Below are 21,661 nucleotides of genomic sequence, written 5' to 3' on the forward strand. Positions count from 1 at the left end.
CCCGCTAAGATCAGTTTAAAAAAACATATAAGCTAGGTTGGAATTTGGAAAGGTCTCCTCCTAGGTACAACCAAAGCCCACGAATCAACCACATTTACTTGACGACAAATGTAAAAAAATTGGGAAAAACGGGATAAAGAAGAAGAGAAAAGTAAGTAAAAGCTGTGATGAGTAGTCAGGAGATCGGAGAGCAATAACTTTTGGCAACAAGGGAAGGGCTGCAGAGAAAATACTGAATGACTGCCGACTAAGTAAGATCCGGGAGCCAAAAGGAATGCACGGACTGGTGCTGAATTGAGGCACAAGCTTTAACAATATTTGTTAACTTTGGATTTATGATTCAAATTTGACTAATGAATTTAATTATGTATTTTCAAAAAGAAATATTTTCTTTTATTATTTTCTCATGCAAAGGGCTGTGTTGATTGAGAATTCTTTTCATGATGCAATCTTTCTTTCTTTCTTTTTTCCATTAAATAAAGTGCAATTCCCTCCACAAATGGGTCTAGACCAACTTATCTATCGGTTTCCTAATTTTGGTCTAAAGATCAGAGTTCCAATTGTGATACATCAATTTGACAACTATCAGGCCTAATTTGATTCAAGTCAGTTTAGCACAATTAAAGCTAAACTTTTTCCCTAATTAGACCATATTATAATACCCTATGACTAGTGTTGATTGATCCAGTCAATTGGAGCCGAACTAATACCAATTAGTGGGCAAATTCCGACCTCAATTGCACCTTTACATGGAGAACTATATCATCCCTCAAGAAATCATTCGTGATCAAACCAATGCGCCTAGAAATCTTTATCATTTTTATGCTATGAAATTCACTAACCTATATCAATAGAATCTTTTGCAATTTAATTACAATTATTTTTTCAATGAGCAAGATCCAGCTTTTGAAACCTGATGCACATAATTTATATATACATAGCACACTAGAGTCCATTATTGCCAATCTAAAAACGAAATGCAAATTAAGCTGTAAAGGACCCAACCTCAATAACTGATTGCAACTCCTTAATGACTGACGATGCAAAAAAAATTTGGAGTCGATGCTAATGATCTATCATCGATGCTGGTTTCAAAATCGAAGCATTACGTAATATAACACAGTAAAAGCCTCGAAATGGGATGTCAACAAATCATTAGTCATTTTTCACAAGCAAAATAAATAAAAAAAACAAAGGATCCGCTCGCAAATAGGTATGTAGTATGTGGTTTTCCATAATAAATAGCTGAGGAGGTTGGTGTTTTCAAAAGTTAGATGTTAATATTTGCTGAAACGCATTAAACCGATCAGTCCAGTCAAAATCTATGATGATGTAATTCACAGCGCTGCCACAAATTTTAATCAATATTGGAAATACAACAGGAATGTAGTTCGATATATCAAGTTACAGTATCTATTTGTGGACTGCCAGAGAACCCGAAAAAGAAAAAGAGAAAAAAAAAATATCAAAACATGAAAGATAATACTGCATCTCATTGAAATGCTAAAAAAATATCTTCAAAACCATGCATGATTATCTAAGGCATATCCACAAATTGACACAATTTTAACTTACAATACCGAGGATAAACAGATCAAAAACATTAAGAAAGAAAAAAAATGAAAAGAGAGAGGGCAAAAGATCAGAGGCATGAATTACCTAATTGACTAGAACCATCTCATCTCCTGCAGCCTGGGTTTCAGCCATAGATTCCAGTCTTCTCCAGGCCAACTCCCTTTGATCTTCCAACTCCTTAGCCTTTGCCTCTTTCTCTATGTATTGCCGCTGGCACTCCTCAAAAAGCTCGCTGTCCATGTCCAGGAACATCTTACGAACATTGGATGTCAGGCCATGAACAGCTTGGTTCCAATGGCTTTGTATGTTCTTCTCCAGTGCTTCAAAAATGATGGGAAATATGACACTACGATTTTGGGCGATTAAGTTGACTATGTGATCATTGTTCCAGAGGAACAAGGCCCGTTCAGCAACCTATCACATTATAAATGGATGCATAAGAACGTCTGACAAATAAAATTGTGATCTCAAAGTTACATGGTTGTATTTTCTAAAAGATATTGCACAAATGATTAGTCCAGAGTCGATAGTAGCAAAAAGAAAGAAAACCTGATTATGATTGGCAGAATTCAATCTCATAAAAGTAATACGAGTCACTAAAACTTGCATGCATTGCTACGTGAACACGAGCTTGAAACCTCCAAATTTGGAATTTATTAAGAGGTCTAAAGTACAACAAAGTATGCACCAATCATGCAAGCAGGAAAGAATCACAGAATATGTAACAAGTACAGATTACAGAATTCAATTAAGATCCTAAACCAATAGCTTGTCCGTTCTGAGTTACTGTTATATTCATCTTTACGTTTTAGACTGTCTTCTCAATGAACAATATCCTTTGAATTATTGTGATATGAGAACTTGCCAGAGATGACCATCATGCTGCTGGAGGGCTTCATCATAATAGTAGTTGCCTATTGGGAATGGGGAACCATTTCTAGACCTTTGACGTTTCTTCTTTATTCTTCCTATTCAAGCATAAATTTTAACTAAAGCAACTATGACTGTTTTATTGTATATAATGCAATTATTTCATTCTCTATCATTTACCATCATAACAGGAAAATGTATTGGAAAAGTCAAGAGAGATGGATAAAAAATGCAGAGGAAAGTCAGAAACTACTAGGATCCATCAATAACCTACAAATGAAGAAATAAATAACAGTAAAAGCAGAACAGTATCAGATAAAAGTTCAAAACAGTGATACAGGAAGCTTACTCATGATTCTTTACAATCTAAAGGGAGATTTGGAGTACTAGACATCAGAATGTGCCTATAAAAGTGTGAAGAACAAGGCTATTTTCCAATCAGCCAACTTGATTGTAGGACGGTCAAAATAATCAAGTTGCTCGAGCTCGGTCGGTTTAGGTTTGAAATCAAATTAGCCAACCTCAATCAGTCTTCCCAGGCATGAAATTGATTTCATGCCAAGTTTGGACAAAGGTTGGCTAGATCAGGCTTGGCTAAAGACGGCTCAAAGCACATATGTTATGAATATATCTATATGAAATGATATATGAGACCATATATTTGAAATTGCATATCATACTAAGCTTGATCTAATTAAAGCTAAGTTTTCAAGTCTGATAAAACCAATTTACTTAAATCAAGCTTGAATCGTCCTCAATTGAAGTCAATGCATGCTTTATTAATCAAAATTGCACTAATCTTGATTTAATGTTTTTCACTCAAAATCCATCTAAATTATTGCTATCGAGCTGCTTGTCGAGGATGAGCTCAGTTAGGCTCAAAAGAGGCACAAAATCAAGTTCACATTGAGATTAACAAGTCAAGCTTGACCATTAATTCAAGGCTCAAAACTAATTTCAAACCAAGCTTGATCAAGCTCAGGTCACTTACACCCACCCGTATTTGATTAGGGTCCTGAGGATTTCATTATTTTGCCTATTGAAATATCAGCTCCTTGTCTCTTGTCACATTGAGACTCTTGCGGATGAAGAGATGCCAAAGGAACTTGACACTACCCAAACAAGTTCTCATTTATATAAAACTGTAGCTTGATGAGGAATATGTAAGAAACATTTTGATCACCTAATATAAATCAGAGTATGACGAAGCAGGAGCAACCACCAACCGACAACAGGCAGAGGACATATAGAACTTACTCTAACATAAAGTAAAACTCTTCTAGCTAGGACAAACAAATCTTATGACTAAGTAGTGTCACACATGAAGATCCCTATCACCTAAGTAGGGAGCTAACTAACAAAGCTAATATCTACAAACAGCAACAACTTCTGCCACCAAGAGTATAAATAGAGGCATCCATAAAAACCACTACATCTCATTCGATGATGCCTAGGTATAACATAGCAGCTTACTGCATTATGGAGCTACATATCCCAAGTTCCTAACCATATCAGGTCGTCATCGATACATGTTTTTCATGTCTCTCATTGGTTTGGCGGTTTTTGGATAGAGAAAAGAAGCAAAAAAGAAAGAGGAATAAAATAAATCATCTATAGATTTGGAGAAAAGTCAGCAGGATAGAACATTAGCATGAATATATGATTTTGCCTAGTTATTATTTAACAGAAATATCACTTCTCTTTTGACAAGTACAGTTAACAACATAAAATCTCACCGAAACATTTTTGAATTCTCTCTCCTAACAAAGCATCTATTTCATGACTAAGGTTGGGAAAGTTATGAGAACAAAAACAACAACTTCAGAAGGATGAGAATCATGCAAGAATCAGAACCCAGGTAGATATCATTATGGTGGAAACTGGGCAGTCAATATTTTATACTAGTCTCTTTGCAACTTCGGTCTATGGCAACTTATGTGGTTCATATATCAGAAATAGGAGTATATACTATTCTGCTCATGCAAAAGTAATAAATATTTATATGAAATGCTCTTTATTATCTTCAGAACTTCCTGTATCAAAAGCTAATTTTTAGTCTTTCCAAATTAAGTAAAATTCTTTAAATGCGAAGATGTGCTATTTGAGTTTGCTGCCTTCTCAAAATTCAGCTTTTATTTCCATATAGAGGCTAAATCTACATTGGGAGAGTATTAGAATTTAAGAGATTTTAAATTATCAGCCACCATTCATTTCTCTTGAGGTAGGCCATTGGTCAAGTAGTGATAAGCAAGAAATTGTGCCTACTCCGTACATTTTTCTATAGGTAGAACAATTTTGAGTTACCAGGCCTAGTCTCTTGACCTCTCTATCCGGGTGTTGTGATGTAGAACGATCTCTCAACCTCAATATTGGGCAAGTATTACAAACTTTAGCTCTTGACTCCAAATTGAATTTCAAATTAAGGTCTAAATCTTCAAACAAGCACCATTCCTTCCAATCAGTCCTTAGCCCTAACCTTTTTTTGCTTATATCCTAATAAGGAAAAGATATAGGCAGCAAACTATCTGAAAAGCCAAGGGCCTTCAAATGAGAAAAGTAATTTCAAAATCCTTCTCTCATTTAGGTCATCTTAAATTAACCACCGGTGAACCCAGTTAGGACATAAAAATAAGCAATCACAGAAGAATCACTAAATCTATCAAACAACGCCAAAATTTATTTCTAATTTTGTACTGCAGTCAAGATCCATTGAGCTTATTTCTAACTTCACAATCTCGTCGTCATCCTATGTATACTTTATAGCACCAACCAGATAAAATACTGCCATCATTATGCGTTGAGCTATTATTGCACCCACTGTTCATGCATAGGTGAGGCATGAATTTCTTCACCACCAAGTAAAGAAGTATCTTGCTATCGTGTATATTATAACATATTTAACACAAACCTACCTTTACCAATGTTAAGCATAACATGCTTCCTTTTCGTTATACAATAAATATCATCATTATTTGAATTTAAAAAAACATCTAATGTAGAATTGAACAGTATTTCTGCATCATGATTTGATCAATTAACATAGATATGCAACATGAACAGTAGAGAAGGCTACAACACTGTTGAAATGTCATGAAAGTCTTGAACATAGACATTCAGGAAACAGGAGCGACATATGGTAAATGAAATGCGACTTCACAAATTTTGCCAAATATCTTAGGCAATAGTTGAACTAGAATGTCCAGACATGTCAAAAGTGAAGCCATGAGTTCTATTTTGGTGATAATAGATAAGAACCATAGATTGAAAGGACAGCTGCAAATAAAATAAATTTTATTTGCAAATGTAGAGAATTCTTCAATTTGAATAAAATGAAAATCCAATGTTTACAGTGGAAAATACAGGTGTAAATTTGATTGAATTTGTTCATAAATAGTACAATTGAGTTCAAATCTGTAATTTTGTTTAACTTTGCCGTATTTGGATTCAAATATGATCTTAATCAGGGTCAAATTGTATGGTTGATCTTTGGTTCATACAGAATCAGATCATTCCAGACTTGAATAGAGTTGGATACGAATTGGATTTGAATGTGTAAACGTAAAGTTTTTGTAACCTATAAATATCAAACATACATGGAGTAGGGTTATGTATAATCAAGTCAAGCTTGTTCAAGCAAAGCTTTGTTTGCTTGGCTTGAAATTAGTTTCAACTTTCAAGCCTAAGACAAAGCATCAAGCTTGAATTGATTAGATTCAATTTGAGACTATTTCGAGTCCCATGATGAGTAGATTCAAGCCTATTTCAAATCAAACCTAATTCCAGCCTGAATCAAGCTTGAATTAAATCTTGGGTAGCCTACAATTTGTAAAATCAAATTATTAATAGAAATATAAGTAAAGCCAAGCTTGATTGAGCTAGCCTTGAATCAAAGTTTAGTCTGATCTAATTGATCAAGCTTCACTAGTTTCACATACATTACGAGTTTGATCGAGCCTTATTGAGCTGAGTTCGAGATGGAGTGATTATTTAGAGAGCCCTAATATGGAGCCTCATCAATTATCCATTTATGATCTTTGGAGATGCCAAATGATATTAGGTCCATTTGGTTAACATAGTGGAAAATGGAGAAGTACATCTACTGTGATTTCAATTGCATAGCATTGTCATCATTATCATCCAAGTCTTCTTCCTACAAAATCAAATCATCAGAACTCAAAGTAAAGAAGACATGGAAGAACCACTTCTGTCAAAAGATAAATTCTATAAAATAGCTACACAACATAGATATCAATGTTCAACAGCTAGGGAAACTACATCGAAAAAAGAACCATAGTCGACATAAGGATCTTTGGATGGTTGAGTTGGGTAATCTTACTGAAGAAAATGGAACAAAGACTTTTTGTGGCATATTAAGAAGATAATAAGATAACAAAAATACAACAAAATGATGTCTTTAAAATTAAGGTTGTTCACGCCTGATAAAGACAATTTAGAATAGCAGAACAAAGAAGTGAGCTAATCAAGTTAAAGCCTTACAGGTTCTAGAAGGAGAAGGAAAAATGTCTGCAATAGAAGTAATGGAATCATCACGATTTGATTATTTTTCTCCTTAAGTCACAAGGAATTCTTTCTCAAACCCTCTTTATTGATGACTACTCAAGATGCACTTATTATGCTGTGTGAAATGTGAAAATTTGTGCTTAATTGTTAAAACTTGAAACCTTAAGGATAAGAATCCTCTACGCTCTGATGTATACAATCAAGCAACAAATCATTAGTCCTCAATACAATCAAGCAACAAATCATTAGTCCTCAACACATTATCCATCAGTAGTGAAGTTCAAACATTTATCATTACCACAGTACACAATATCTGACCTCTTCCTTCTATATCTTTTATTCTTGTATACTATGAATGATCTGCATTTGTCTTTCTCAGACCTAGAATAAACAGTATATGTTCATTTGGGCTGTTCCTTATGAAAGAAGGCTATAAGCCTAGAAGCTTGGATACGAAAACAATACGATAAGGATGTGCCGATATGATAAATCCATGGTTCAAAGCTCGACAGATCACAATCCGGATTGGCTAATCCACACTTGATCCCAATTAATTGATTGGGATCGATTTGGGTCGGCCGATCCGGGCCGATCCTCTCTCTCTCTCTCTCTCTCTCTCTCTCTCTCTCTCTACCATAGTCATTGCTTTTTCGATATAGAAATTTAGCTTTTGCAAACTCCACCGACGCAAATCCAACTCCGACGACCTCGGTTGTTTTTTCATTTTATTTATTTCTCTCTCTTCTCTTATTTCTTTATTGTAGTTTTTTTTCTTCTCTTTCCTTCGCTATGGCAGGATTTATTTCTTTTTCTCTTTTCATTTCTTCCACTCTCTCTCTCTCCTTCGTTGCAGCAGTTTTAAGTAATTTTTTTTTAGTTTTAGTTTTCATATGTAAGTAATTATTATTTTCTAATTTTGCTCATTTTTATTTTAAAACTTTTGCTGCATTTTCAAATAATATTTAGAATTTTATATAATTAAAAATAGTTTGATCTGACATGAGCATTTTTCCTAGAATCCTATCAATATTGATTTCTCAAACCTTAAATAAATCTTCAAAAATAAGAATACAATATGTATAGGATACATAGCTTGTGTATGTATATATTTATGTTTACACATATATATTAATAAACTTATGTACTTGTATTTTTTTAAGGGATAATTTCACTTAAAGCCTCTAAATTATCATCATTTTTCACATATATTTCTTAAACTTTCTTTTACCACATACACCGTCTTGAACCAAATTTTCTTTTTAAAGATCTGCATAGTTACTTTCTTTTTGTTCAGAGGAGTACATGTGAATATTTTTCTTAGTACAGAAGATGTATATGGGTAATAAAAAGTTTAAAAAGTGTGAAAAATAGTGATAGTTCAAGAGGTCTAAGTAAAATTACCTATATTCTTAATTGAGAAATTATATATTATTATTGCATATGATAGTATGTATAAGGAGACCTCCAATTTATCCATTAAAAGAAGTATCATTCATAACAAAGGTCCACCATATGACATATTAAATTATTAACTAAGATGTAAGAAAAACAAGCGAATTCAATTTATAAACAGAAATTGACCATTGTAATATAATTCTCTAACTAGGTCATAAAATAAACAAAGAACTCAATCTTTGTAAAGAAAAGTTCTAGATTCAATAAGGTATGAAAGATAATAGTCTGCTTCAATTTGATTCATACTGATAGGAATTCCAAAGTATCTAAGAAGTATCCACACATTAATTTAATTTTTAATAAATCAGATACTTTAAGGAAGTATTCGATAAATACCGTAAGAGTATCATATCAGATATGGCATCCGATATGAATATGGTAAGACTATGAAAGCTCTTGTGTTTCCTAGGCTATAGCAATATTGCTTCAGTTGTCACTTATGAGTCTATGTTAGCATTAACCATTCTAAAGGTCTTCCTAATTGGCCTTAGTTTTGACATAAAAGAGGGAAAGATATGCCAGAGCAGAATAAGATAAATAATTCCAAAATAAATTTTAGATAGAAGTTCCTTTAGCAAGAGTTCAAGACTCTGACTATCAAAGCACATGTATCAAAATAATTGTACAGTAACTCCTTCCTGAGAAAACCCCCTAAATTCCTGATTTGCTGATGACTGCAAGGTACATAAAGCTTTTCACACTGGAAGAATACAAGGATCATAAAAGTTGATCTCATGATCTGAACTCTAATTTCCTCATAACTATTATGTTCAGAATATTCACCAGCACTAACAAATTAAAAATTGACTTGAATTTAAAAGTGACTCATTGTGAAAAATCGAACATTACTAGACAAACTATACATACTAATAACAATAAATTGTTGCACTGCATGCAAGAAGACGTGAGAAAGAAATCCAATTTCTTAGAACGAGCCTTAAAATAATGATTGTTGAAATTTTCTTCCATTGTAATCACTAATGGAAGAACAACAAACCTGGAAGTGGGAGCTATTAAGGCAGCGGGCGATCTGCTTGAAGAGCGGACTCATGCATCGCTGGAATTCATTGGACTGTGTTGCCTCCAAAACCTCCTCCAACTCTCCAAGAAAGAGCACCTCCTTCTGGCAGTTGGTCACGGGCCAATACTTGAGCAATCCACGAATCACCGTATCCGCGAGCTTGTAATCCTTCTCCACGAACTGCGTAATGCAATATGAGAGCTGCTGGTGGTACATGCCAACTGATTTTGGCTTGTGCAGCGGAATCAACGCACGGACGAGGAACAGCTTGTGCTCCTCCTTCATCGGTAGCGCGAATCCATTGATGATACTCCCGAGAATCTCCAACAGCTCGCCGATGCCGCTGTGTCGCTCCGTCTCGAAGATGAACCTGTAGAAGATGTTGTTGATGGCCTTGCGGATGAAGGGGCGGTGGACCATGAACTTGCCATAGATGCGGTGGAGGATGGTCTTGAGGTACTCGCGCTCACGGGGATCCTCGGAGTCGAAGAGGTCGAGGAGGCGGAGTACGAAGGAGTGATCGATGTAGCGCTTGGCGACCTTGGTATCGGTGTCCGAGGACACCACGTAGCGGTGGAGGAGCTCGTAGACTAATTGGAGGTGCGGCCACGCCGGGTCAAGGTAGGGCTCCTCCTCCTCGGGATCGGCGCCGGCGATGTCGCCCGAGCCGGTGTTCTCGTGCGCCGCCGGGGGGAGACATCGGAAGATATTAACGGCGAAGGTACGGACGAGCTCTTCCTGCACTGGCTCGGCGAGGCGTCCGGAGCCGGACTGGACGAATTCGACGAGCTCGAGGAGGGTTTGGCGCTTGGTCTCCTTCTCGCGGGCGGATTTGAGGGTGTCGGAGAAGTCGAAGATGACGGAGCAGATCTGGAGCTTGCGCAGGAAGAGGGCTTGGCGCTCGGGGACGGGGACGTCGCGGAAGAGGGGAAGGGTTTCGATCTGGGGCGCCGCCGCCGGAGAAAGCGGATGCGCCGCGGCGACTGCGGAGGAGGAGGCTGGATTCGCCGCGGCGGCGGAGCGGGAGGCGTGGTTGACGGTGACGGAGGAGGAGGAGATGCCAGTGGATTGAACCGAGACGCCGCCGGAGCCGCCGTAGGAGAGATCGTGGGCGTCGGATTTGGGGACCTTCCGGCTCCCGCGCTTGATGAACTTGTTCAACATGACCGGAACCCTAACCCTAGGTCTCCGAGTGGGGACGAAGAAGATAAAGGGAACGAAACCCTAATTTATGGGGTGGAGGAAACCATTTCCGGTTAGAAAAAAGAAGAAGAAGAAGAAGAAGAAGAAGAAGAAAGAATCATTAGCGAAGGACGAGGGAGGAGGGAGCAGAGGAGGGGGAACACATTAGACACACCAATTGCGATTTTAGATAAAAATGCAATAAACTATTACAAATAAATTAAACTTTCATTTTACACCCTATATTATACCACTATGCCTAAAAACATCGTACTTGGATTGTTTCTTTAGAATCCTATATAATTTAAGTGAAGTAAATTACCATAAACATATATAGGGGGGGTGAAATAAAAAAAGTCGCCATTTTGATTAGAAATTTAGAATAAAATAATGAGAACATTGGGTATTATAATTGGGTTTGCGTACTCTACAACGTACCCCAAATGGAGTTGGTGAATATTATGATCTATATATAAGTGAAAATTTTGGTACTAGGAATGGATAATTTTATTTTAGGTAAATAAGTTGATTAGGTGATTAATTAAGGGTTTTATTTACCTCGTGATTCGTTCTTATGCGGATTAAGAGGAGCAGAAGCAGAGAGATCAAGGAAGTAGGGAGGATACGGTGATAAGGATGTGATTGGAGGAGTGGTGATATAATAATAAATGAGTGGGGGCTCATTAATCATATAAAAATATGAATGGATAATATCGTAGTAATTCTTAAAAGTATTTTGGGCGAAAGAAATATAATTTTTTATCACTAGCCTTGGTTCAATTTATTTTTATCGAAATAAATTACTCCTCAAATTTATTACTAAATAGAGTCTAATTTACTATAATACTACTAAAAAGGTTTAACTAATTAGTATTTTATTTCTGAGCAAAAATGCTAATTAGTTTAGCATTTTTGTTTGATTCTAAAGTACTGACAGCAATTTAGAAAAAAAATTATCTAATCATTTTTAAAAATGCTGACTAGTTTAGCATTTTTATTATGACTGCAGTAAATTAGACCATATTTAATAATAAGTTTAAGAGATAGTTTATTTTAATTAAAAAAAATCCTAGTTTAGTCAAAAACTCAGAGAAAGAGTCCTAAATAATAAAATTATTTTTCTATTGTTTTATTGGTGCATATATTTTTTTGTTATAATTAAATTAATTTTACTATTTAAATTTCTACTATATTTTTGTAGGGATTATTAAATCTTTTTATATTCTACTTAACGTTGAGTAATTATTATAATTTGATTTGGACTACAAAGAAGTTAAGTACTTAAGTTTAAAATATATAAAGTAAGTTAAAATCGAGTCTAACTAAATAATATAAAATTAAATAAAAGGTATTTTATATTTTATTTTTATAAGTAGAGAAATATTCTCTTATCGTCTAGCCGCATAAATATTTCGTCTAAAAAGTTAATTTAAAAAGTACAATAATAGTTGAAGTCAAGCCAAAATAATAGGAATTACTTATAATTTCCCTTACAAATAAAAGAATTGTATTTAAAATTAAATAAGAGATATTTAAACTCTTTAACTTCAAAAGTATGAGTAATATATATATTTTTTTATTTTATTTGAGGTGGTGGTGCAAATTAACTTTAAATGGTAGGACATGAACTGTAATAAAGTAAAATATAGGGTTCTTTAAACATATATTCCGAGTCTTTATAATATGAAGATGCCACCAATTTATTCCAAAGCACCAAGTCCTTGTGGGCCATGATTCATTCAACGCCACGCTGGCATACTAGTCAGACTTAAAAGGAATTTATTGTTGTATGGTGTGTAATTTTTACTTGGTCTTCTATTAGAAGATTTTCTAAGTGTCAAAAGTCATAAAGAAGAATATACTTGTTTTGAATGATTGGACGGTCTCACACTCATAAAATTTTGGTCGAAATCAAAATGCTAAAGATATTCAAGAGCCTAAGCTACGTTGCAGTAGCAGCTAAGCTAAACTCAAGAGAGACCGCGATAATTAGTCAAGACTTAACTTTATCCACCGTTAAACTTTAGGGCAACCAAAGTCTCACCGGTCTAGTATGATTATGAAAATAGATAATTAGATAGTGGTCAACTCTATTTTTAATCTGAATATAAATTTAGATATGAATATTAGATAAATAATAAAATTTAAAACTATATTTTAACAAAATATATACAAATATAAATCGGATAAAAATTGAAGATATGAATACGAACCAAATCTTTAATAAAAAGGTACAATTATAAATGAACTTGCATCATGATCATCGACCAGGAAGCTTATTTTGTCCCTTTGTTTCCAAGTTTGACTCCAAGGAAGGAATAAAATTAAAAATTATTCTGATTATCTGATGTACTACTTCTTAAACCCTCATAACTCTATCCATTTCTTTTTTGCATATATCTAAACGATATGTAAATAAAAAGAACTACTAAAAAGTTCCAGTCCTGCAGTGTTATGCATATTCATATATATATATATATATATATATATATATATATATATATATATATATATATGCTTTCATTTGAAAGAACTCTTAGAATTGCACAAGAAAAAGGCTAAAAAAGAAAATAAAAATAAAAAGAAAATGGAAACTATTTATAGATCCTTAGCAAGTGGACAGAGAACAGACTATCACCCATCTAGTATAGCATGATTAATTATGTGATACACCTGGGCCAGCCAAAGTATTGTTTGGAAGACAATGAAACATCAATTACCACAGTGTTGAAATGTATGGAAAAATGTTAATCAAACAGATGCAATTCTACAATCAAGAGATTTCCTAACAGGCACCCTCAAATTACTACCACAGAAGTTTTAGTAGATAGATCTATATATTGCAGATCTTCACAATTCAAAAAGAAGAAAGAAGAGAAACAAAAAAATGAAATGAAACTTTATTGCCCTCAACCATGTATCTTTACTACCTCAAATCTTATAAAAACCTGCAGATTTATAATTTTCTCAACTCGAGCTTTGATAGCAAATAGGGAAACTTTTAACATCGTTGATGCATTAGTCAAGATAAATGAAGATAAGAGACACCATGCTTGAAGAGGCGAGTCCATGTACAACAAAACAAACATAGCTTCGTATCGGATCATGAAATTACCACCTCAATTATTCCTAACTCCTTCCTATGTTGTAAGGAACAAATAAATTAAAATGAAGAGCACAAGGAATTCAGATCCTTAAAAAGTGAGTTTGTAGCTATGCTTGTGGAGAGAATAATAGGTATACAGAGAGAATGGGAGGAGAGGCTTTCTATACAGAAGAAGAGAGTTCCAAAACCTCCTTAAATACTATAAAAGGCCATCTGAGATCTAAAGGAGATGGCCTCAGTGGGTGAAGATTGAAAAGGTTGGAAGTGGCAATCGGTGAGTGAAGAGGAAGAAATCAGAGGCAGCATACGACAATGAAGAATGAAGAAATCAGACCGTCGGAGAGAGAGAGAGAGAGAGAGAGAGAGAGAGAGAGAGAGAAGGGGGGGGGAGAGAGAGTGGTGGAGGAGGGAGTGAGGGAGTGAAGGGGGTTTCATAATGGCGGCTATGAGATGACAAGGAGAGTACGAAGAGGTAGTAAGGCTGTGAGGTGGGGGTACTATTGGGTTAACATATTGGGTTATCCAAGTAGGGCTTATTTTAGTTAGAATGTGGGTAAACGGATATCTACTAACCCGAAAAATTTAACCCCACTCGTATCCCTATCCAGATCTAAGATTTTAAGAAAATCCTACTCATATTCGCACTTGTATTCTTATCCAAGTTAGGTAGGGTTTTTTTTAACCCGAATTCAATCCTGGTTGGATTGGGTAGCGGCTCGGGTCAAAATTAATCCGACCTATTTTTACCCCTAAAAAGGAAGCTTCTTCCTTTTTGTTGCACGTAGAAACATGGGACAGCGAGCATTGATTTTATCTATAGCCTCCTAACACACATCTCTCCCCTTGTATCTATATTTTCTTTACCTCTACATGAAGTCTTAAATTCTCCACTTATAAATGATCTAATTATAGTGTATTAAAAGCATTAAAATATAAGTAAAAACTTTACAAATTTGGGTTGCCTTCTCTAGATTACTACAACTCTTACTCTTTTCTTACATCTACACTATATTTACTTCAAGGCATATCTTATTTTATGAAGAATGTGGAGTGCCATGTGGACTAGCAAACCGACCAAAAAGGTTAAGTCCATGACAAGTGGTATCAAAGCTATGTTATTGCTGCTACTATTGCTATAATCGACGACCTGTTGTTGCCACCTATTGCTATTGCAATTAATGACGTGTGCTGCGATTAGTAAACCGTTGCTATATTCTACAACCAATTTATATTCTAAAGTTGCCATTATTGCTTTTGCACCTGAGAAGAAGCACCCAAAATGAGATAAAAATAAAGAGCCTATAAGGGAGTTTGTACATGTAGAGGATCGCTTGCTGCGCTTTGAGACTACTTTGGGTGCCTCGATAATCGATTAGAGTTGTTAGAGAATCTTAACATCAGTTATGAAGAAAATTTGCAAGCGATAGATTAAAATGTCCCGGCTATGATGGATGTTTTTAAATCTCAATTTTGTGAGTTTAAGGTAAAGCTTTTTCAATAAAATAATGGTAGAGTTGTTGAGGCAACTAATTACGAAGAGCTTGAGTCCAAAATTAACAAGATTGATGATCTCAAGTTGAGAATGTCTTCTTGAGAGAGTTGTTGGACATGAAGATTATATCGCAAAGAGGATCCTAAGGCACATACTCTAGAGTCGCGAGGATTTAAGGGCATGTGCAATGTGAAAGAAGTTGAGAGTTTCCTTTGGATATGAAACGGTACATTTAATGCATTGCGACTTGAGAATAAAAAGAAAAAGATCCAAACCACATCCATATACTTCATTGATGATGTCATATTATGGTGATATCAATTATCAACGAAGATCGATAAGGGTCTTTGCCATATCAACTCTTGGGTAGACTTAAGCGCGAGCTAAATGCGCAATTTTACTCTAAGAACATCGAGTTCTTAGCACGAAGGGACTTGTGGAGGTTAAAGCATGGCAAAACTCTCGTCCACTACATCAAGGAGTTCACCTATTTAATACTATCTATCTCAAACATGTCGGAAGATGATCATGAGTTTTCTTTCTCGATAAATTGCAACCATGAGCATCTAAAGAGTTGGTGTGAGGTGTTAATGACCTCACCACTATCATCTCTATCATTGAGGTATAGGTAGAGAAGCAACCACATTGCCAAGCCAAAATAGTTGATGTTTGTCAATAGCAATGACAGCAAAAATATCTATAAGGAATGTGCTAAGGAGGCCTTCAAAGGATACGACTAATGGTCGATGTTTCAGTCCCAAAACTTAAAGATTTCTTACTATGTTTGTGGGGAAAATCATTGGGCAAACAATTGCTCAAATAAAAAGACAATGCATACTATCTAAATCGCAGAGGAAGAGGATAGCTAAAAGAAATGATGGTTTGAGCCTTCCAACACATCAATGCCATTTAGGATAGACTTGGGATGGAAAGCCTCTTAAGCAAAAATGACTTATATACATCAGCATGACGGTAAATAGTGCAATCAATCGAGCGATGATTGGCTCAACATAACCCACAACTTCATCGTTGGACTAGAGCTTTTTATTATTGCCAAGGTCATTCTGATGCCACATCTTAGAGTAGTGACAATCTTGGATAAGACAATATCATGTTTACCACTCCAGCGAATGCCAATAATTAAGGGCACAGTTGGCCACTAATTAATAAATATGCAGATCGACACCATTATCAACGAGCTTGCTGAGCTCCCCTCATACCATATTTCCTTTTCCTCTTCCTAAGAAGAAGATGAGAGAAGAGGAAGCAAGGTAAGTTCTAGATCTTAGATCTTTATAGATCCAACAAGATCCAAAATGAGTGCGACCGAGACTACCTAAGCCGTTCTTGGACCAAGTGCTCAAGAACTTGTCGGAGAGCGTCCTTTAATTCTTAATGGCCCAATGAGACCAAAATACAACATCATTGGTGTGTAGGTTATGTTATTGGGTGGAAGTGCAGATGCGGTTAGAGTTATTCATCAAGAATTGCTATACCGCATTGCACGACCGAGTGGTTTCAATGCATGTAATCACTCGGGCTCAAGGGGAAGACGAAAAGTTTAATTATGAAAGCCCGCCTAACCCTAGCTCGTTAAGCCAACCGGCCACTCGGCTCGAACCTGCTCTCTCATGGGTTGGTAAGCCGGGTGCGATCTACTCGCAAGCAAGTTGAAAAACAGAGTGTTATGTCCTATTGGCCCATTCTAGGGCCTCACCTCCACCTTCCTAGTCCTCTCTTTTCCAAATTCTTTCCTCTGCCTTGCAATTTGTTTATTTATTTGCAAGTTGCAACCCATTATTTTGCTTGTTAGAAGAAGGCTGCTTACATCGATCCCCCCTCTCCCATGAGATCCGCACCTTCTCTTTCCTCTACCAAAACCTAAAACTTCTCTTAAACCTCCCATAACTACCCCCAAACCCATGGCTGTCCTCTTCAACAAGCTCTCCTCCTCCCTCCCCCACTCCACCAAAACCTCTCTATCCTCCACCCACCACCCTACCCTCTTCACCCTTCTCCTTCGATGCAGCACCGCACCAAACCCTAGCGAACCCCAGGTTCCAGATCACCATTTCATGGCCGAATACCTCATTTCCTCTGTGGGGCTAACCCCGGATCAAGCCACCAGGGCTTCCAAGAACCTCGTCCAGTTGCAGACCCGCGAGAGGCCCGACTCCGTCATCAGATTCCTTAAAGAGATCGGCTTGGACGACGCCCACGTCAAGAGCCTCATCTCCTGGCACCCCAGGTTGCTCTGCGCCAGTGTGGAGAAGACCTTGGAGCCGAGGGCGAGAGAGCTTGAGAAGGGCGGCTTCTCCGGCGCGATGCTCGTGCAGTTGCTCCGGTCGAACCCTTTTGCTCTCACGCTCAATGGCGTCCTCCAAAGGCTCAACTTTTGGAAGGAATTCATTGGCGGAGGTGAGCAATCGTTCTTGAAGGTTGTGAAAAGAAATCGAATGCTTATCAATTATGATATAGATAAGAAGATCATACCCAACATTACCATTTTGAGAAATTACGGGTTGTCGGATAAGGATATCGTTTCTGTGATGATGAGGGTGAACGGGTTTATCCTGCGGAGTCCAATCTCGATAAGGAGGTTGGTCGAGGAGACTGAGGAGTTGGGCTTCCCCCTCCCTTCTGGGATGTTCGTGCAGGGGCTTTCCGTCGTGGCGATGATTAAAAGAAGCACCTTGGAGAAGAAGGTGGAATTTTTCAAGAGCTTCGGGTGGTCGGAAGAAGAGATACAATCTGCATTTAGGAAGTATCCCAACATACTGACGCTTGCGGAGGAGAACGTTCGGTCGAAGGTGGAATTTTTAATTGGGCAGGTGAATTGCTTGCCGGAGTATATCATCTCGCGGCCTTTGCTGCTCGCGTACAGTCTACAGAAGCGATTGTTGCCTCGATATCATGTTCTAGCTATACTGCAGTCAAAGGGGTTTCAAAAGAATCGCAATCTTTATACTGTCGCTGGATTACCGGAGAGCAGCTTTGTGGAGAAGTTCATATTGCCCTACAAGTCAAAAGTGCCTGACCTTGAAGGGAGCTATGTTTCTGCTTGTGCTGGAATGGTACCTGCTTCATAACCGCAGTTGATCTAACTTTTGATTGATCTATATTTTGGAGACGCTACTGTGAATACAATAATCAGGATCCCATTGTTTTGGTTCAAAAACTGAAAGATTTGCGGTTTATTTCGGGGAAACAGTCAAAGGATGAATCTAGACATCAAAAGTTGGATGAAACCTATTCTGCAGATCACAGCAGTTCTGCAATATTTGATTCATGTTTCGACATTTCATTGAGAAAATTGTCTCTCTTAATTGATGGAATTAGGTGACTATTCATTATTTGCTAGGGCATGATAGGAAATGTAAGTTCCTGATGTTGCTCTGCAATATTTGCCTTATACTACTTATAGCTTGTGATATGTTGCTTGTCAATTGCAATCCAAATTGCACTATGTTTTATGCCGATTCCTACAAGGACCTAACTTGACGTTTTTCCTCAGTTTGGAATCGAGAATTTTGAGCTCTGTACTGATAATTTATTCGCTCATTACATTCTTGATGTACCAATATTTGGCAACAGTGATATATCTTGTTAATGTGCTTGTTTTTATACAGTTCAAGTAGCATTCAGACAGGAAGTTTGATGGTCTCAATTCTCAAGTAATAGACTTTAGCTCCCATGTCGTAGCTACCTTTGGTTGAAATAGTGTTAGATGAATTTGCTAACCTTTTATATCTGAGAGTTTTGAATTTGAAGTCAATTTCTGATATGATTATCCATATTGAATATTTACTAGTGTATCTTTGAATCTGAACTAGTTTTTCTTGGTCCATGTTCTGGTGTAATGTGCACGAGATAGGAATGATGGAATTTTGATGATTCTTCTGCCTGCATTCATTGAAAGGAGAATTTTTGATTTGTTGTTGTTTAAATTAATCACCTTCCCCTGGTTCATTCTTTCATTAAGGAGTACTGTTACTTATCAGCTATAAGCAATTAACGCTAGAATGGAGACTAGTTCTCATACATGTGTGTAATTGGACGAGGAACATCTGTGCATTTTAGAAATTGTGTTAATCTCCAGAACTATAGCCTATTTTTATACGAACCCTATCATTTATTTTGTGATATTTTGATCCTTTTAACTATTTAGTTCATCCTTCTGATGGTGTTAAAGGAGACTGTTAAATGATCATCTAATTTCAAAATAAGGATAAAATAGTTCACAGTCTTAAATTAATCACATGATAATGAGGGGATTTATATGAAACTGAGTAATACGAGGTCTTAATGAATATTAATGGGCAATTGCTCCAGAGGCTACATAGACTGGCCAGACAGAGCATCAAATCTGATCACAAGGAAGTTGAGAAAGGTGCTGACAATTGAGATGCAAGTGATTGTATTGCATTCCCCTCGAGTCACGATTAAACAGAGCATCATCTCAGAAAGGTACGAGAAGTGAGTATGATCTCTCTCACATCCCTTCGTCTCAAATTCTTGAGGACATTGCAACCCAAAGTGGCGTGTAGCTAATAAGCTAGTTAGAGGAGAAAAGTCCCTTCCATATGCTTGAGGCCACTCAAGATATAGGGGAGGGCTCAAGAGGTCATCTTGCCCCCATTGTGGCCCTCAGGGATTGTGTCAAGCTCAATCATCACCTTCCACACCTACTGACATGCCCTCAGCGAGGAGGAAGAAGGACCTCCATTCAGAACAGAGTTCGAGGTTTTTGCTAGGGTTGGGTGGTCCAGGTGAGTAATCTTTAGCCTTGGTTTGGGCCAATGTAGACCTTTTGACTGTTTTGACTGTTCTAGCTCTTTCTCACCCGCTTCTAGTCTTCCATCTTCAACTCTTGCCTCTTGGGAGTAGTCATGGAAAGACTGTAGCTAGGGTGTCTAACAAGTCCTCTTAAATGAGGAGGACTTGGGTGCCATCGCCATAGGCATCTCAAGTGAAGCTAACCTGGTGTAATCCTGTCCTTGTTTTATTTTTATTTTTTATTTTTTTTAAGTTTAAAATATTAAGTTGGAATTATAGAGTGTTTTAGCGTATAGGCATTAGAACCGAACTGGATCGATTGTGGTTGAACAAGTGAACCGACTACAAAGACGATTCGATTTTGTCATATGATCGAAAATATAATTGACCCGGTAAAAAATCAGTTGACGTGGTGGATCAACCAATTGCAACTCAGTCGGTTTCTGCAAATCGACTGGGTTGCTAATTTTTTTAGAATTTTTTTCTAGTTATTCTTAGTATAATTATTTTTGTTAGTTACTCAAGAGTAATTCAGTCCTAAAATTAAAGTAATTATAACTAAGAAATGATTTTACATGAGTCATATGATTTATACTTAAACCCAAATATTAGTTAAAATATATTATATGTTGCTTTTGTAGATATTTTTTAGTTATTATAATTATTAACTATAAATATATTGTTTAAATATTTAAAATATTTTTAAATAAATTAGCAGTCTAAACGGGTGACCCACTAATTGAACTAATAACTAATTGACCTTTAACTGGGTCAATGTCTAGGCTGATTATTAATTGACCCATCTTGATAACCCAACATGAACTTGAAGGTTTTAAACATGCTTAGGTTTCTGCACAAAAATATGTTGACCCCTTAACCTAATTATAAAATAGGTTATATTTCTGTTTATTATGTTAATATGTTTAACCTGTTTATGACTTCAACCTGCCTAACTCGTTTATGATACTATAACTTAACTTGAGTATGACTCAAATAATTTGCTTATCATCTGAATACCATACAAAAAATCTCATTTATAACCCAAATAATTTATATAAATTTGAATAACTTATATCAATTGATAATTCGTTTATGATTCATAATTTGTTTAATAAACGAGTTTGTGTTCGTGTTTAGAAATTTTGACCCATTTAAAAAATGAGTCATGATCATGTTTGTATTATCCCGGCCCTAACGGAACCTAGCCAATGGGACCAAATTTGCCACCACCAGCTATATGAGATGAGATAAATGTATATAATTTATTAGGGAATCTATGGTTAATATTCTCATACTATTAGAAATTCATATTGGGCCCAAAGGAGCCTCTATTGTGGGTCACACGTTTGAACCATGCTAGAACTGCTGGAGCTACCTGACAACTATTGGTAACTCTGTAAGGAATTATATTGGCCTGAAAGTAATCGATTGGAGAAATAGACTTGATCTCAATGTCATATCAATTGATTCACACATATAGTGGAGTTGGGTTCTCAGGGCTCCTCCTATTCACCTAGTGTAATAATAAGGTAGGGGATCTCTTTGTATTTTGATTGATCTGGACTCGCAAAAACTAGATCGGGTGCGAGTTTTTTTTTAATTATTCATGAGTCCGAAGACTAGATATAGGCTAGATAAAAATTAAACTTCCCTAAATACAGAG

The 21,661-nt window shown here is 36.4% G+C and overlaps 2 protein-coding genes across 2 annotated transcripts; one reads left to right on the forward strand and one right to left on the reverse strand.

Annotated features, from left to right (window-relative positions):
* Positions 1-1,367: 1,367 nt before the first annotated feature.
* Positions 1,368-10,827, reverse strand: LOC140796786 (serine/threonine protein phosphatase 2A 57 kDa regulatory subunit B' alpha isoform-like). The gene is made up of 2 exons (XM_073149898.1): positions 9,419-10,827; positions 1,368-1,989 (listed from the first exon to the last, which is right to left on the reverse strand). Exons 1-2 carry the CDS (start codon positions 10,604-10,606, stop codon positions 1,660-1,662), a joined length of 1,518 nt encoding a protein of 505 aa, XP_073005999.1. The 5' UTR covers positions 10,607-10,827; the 3' UTR covers positions 1,368-1,659.
* Positions 10,828-17,144: 6,317 nt separating this feature from the next.
* LOC140796476 (transcription termination factor MTERF8, chloroplastic-like) lies at positions 17,145-18,311 on the forward strand. The gene has a single exon (XM_073149520.1). It carries the CDS (start codon positions 17,145-17,147, stop codon positions 18,309-18,311), a length of 1,167 nt encoding a protein of 388 aa, XP_073005621.1.
* The last annotated feature ends 3,350 nt before the right edge of the window (positions 18,312-21,661 follow it).

The sequence above is a fragment of the Typha latifolia genome, chromosome 10, assembly GCF_019914945.1.
Source record: "Typha latifolia isolate L0001 chromosome 10, TyphaL0001v2, whole genome shotgun sequence".
NCBI classification, from domain to species: domain Eukaryota; kingdom Viridiplantae; phylum Streptophyta; class Magnoliopsida; order Poales; family Typhaceae; genus Typha; species Typha latifolia.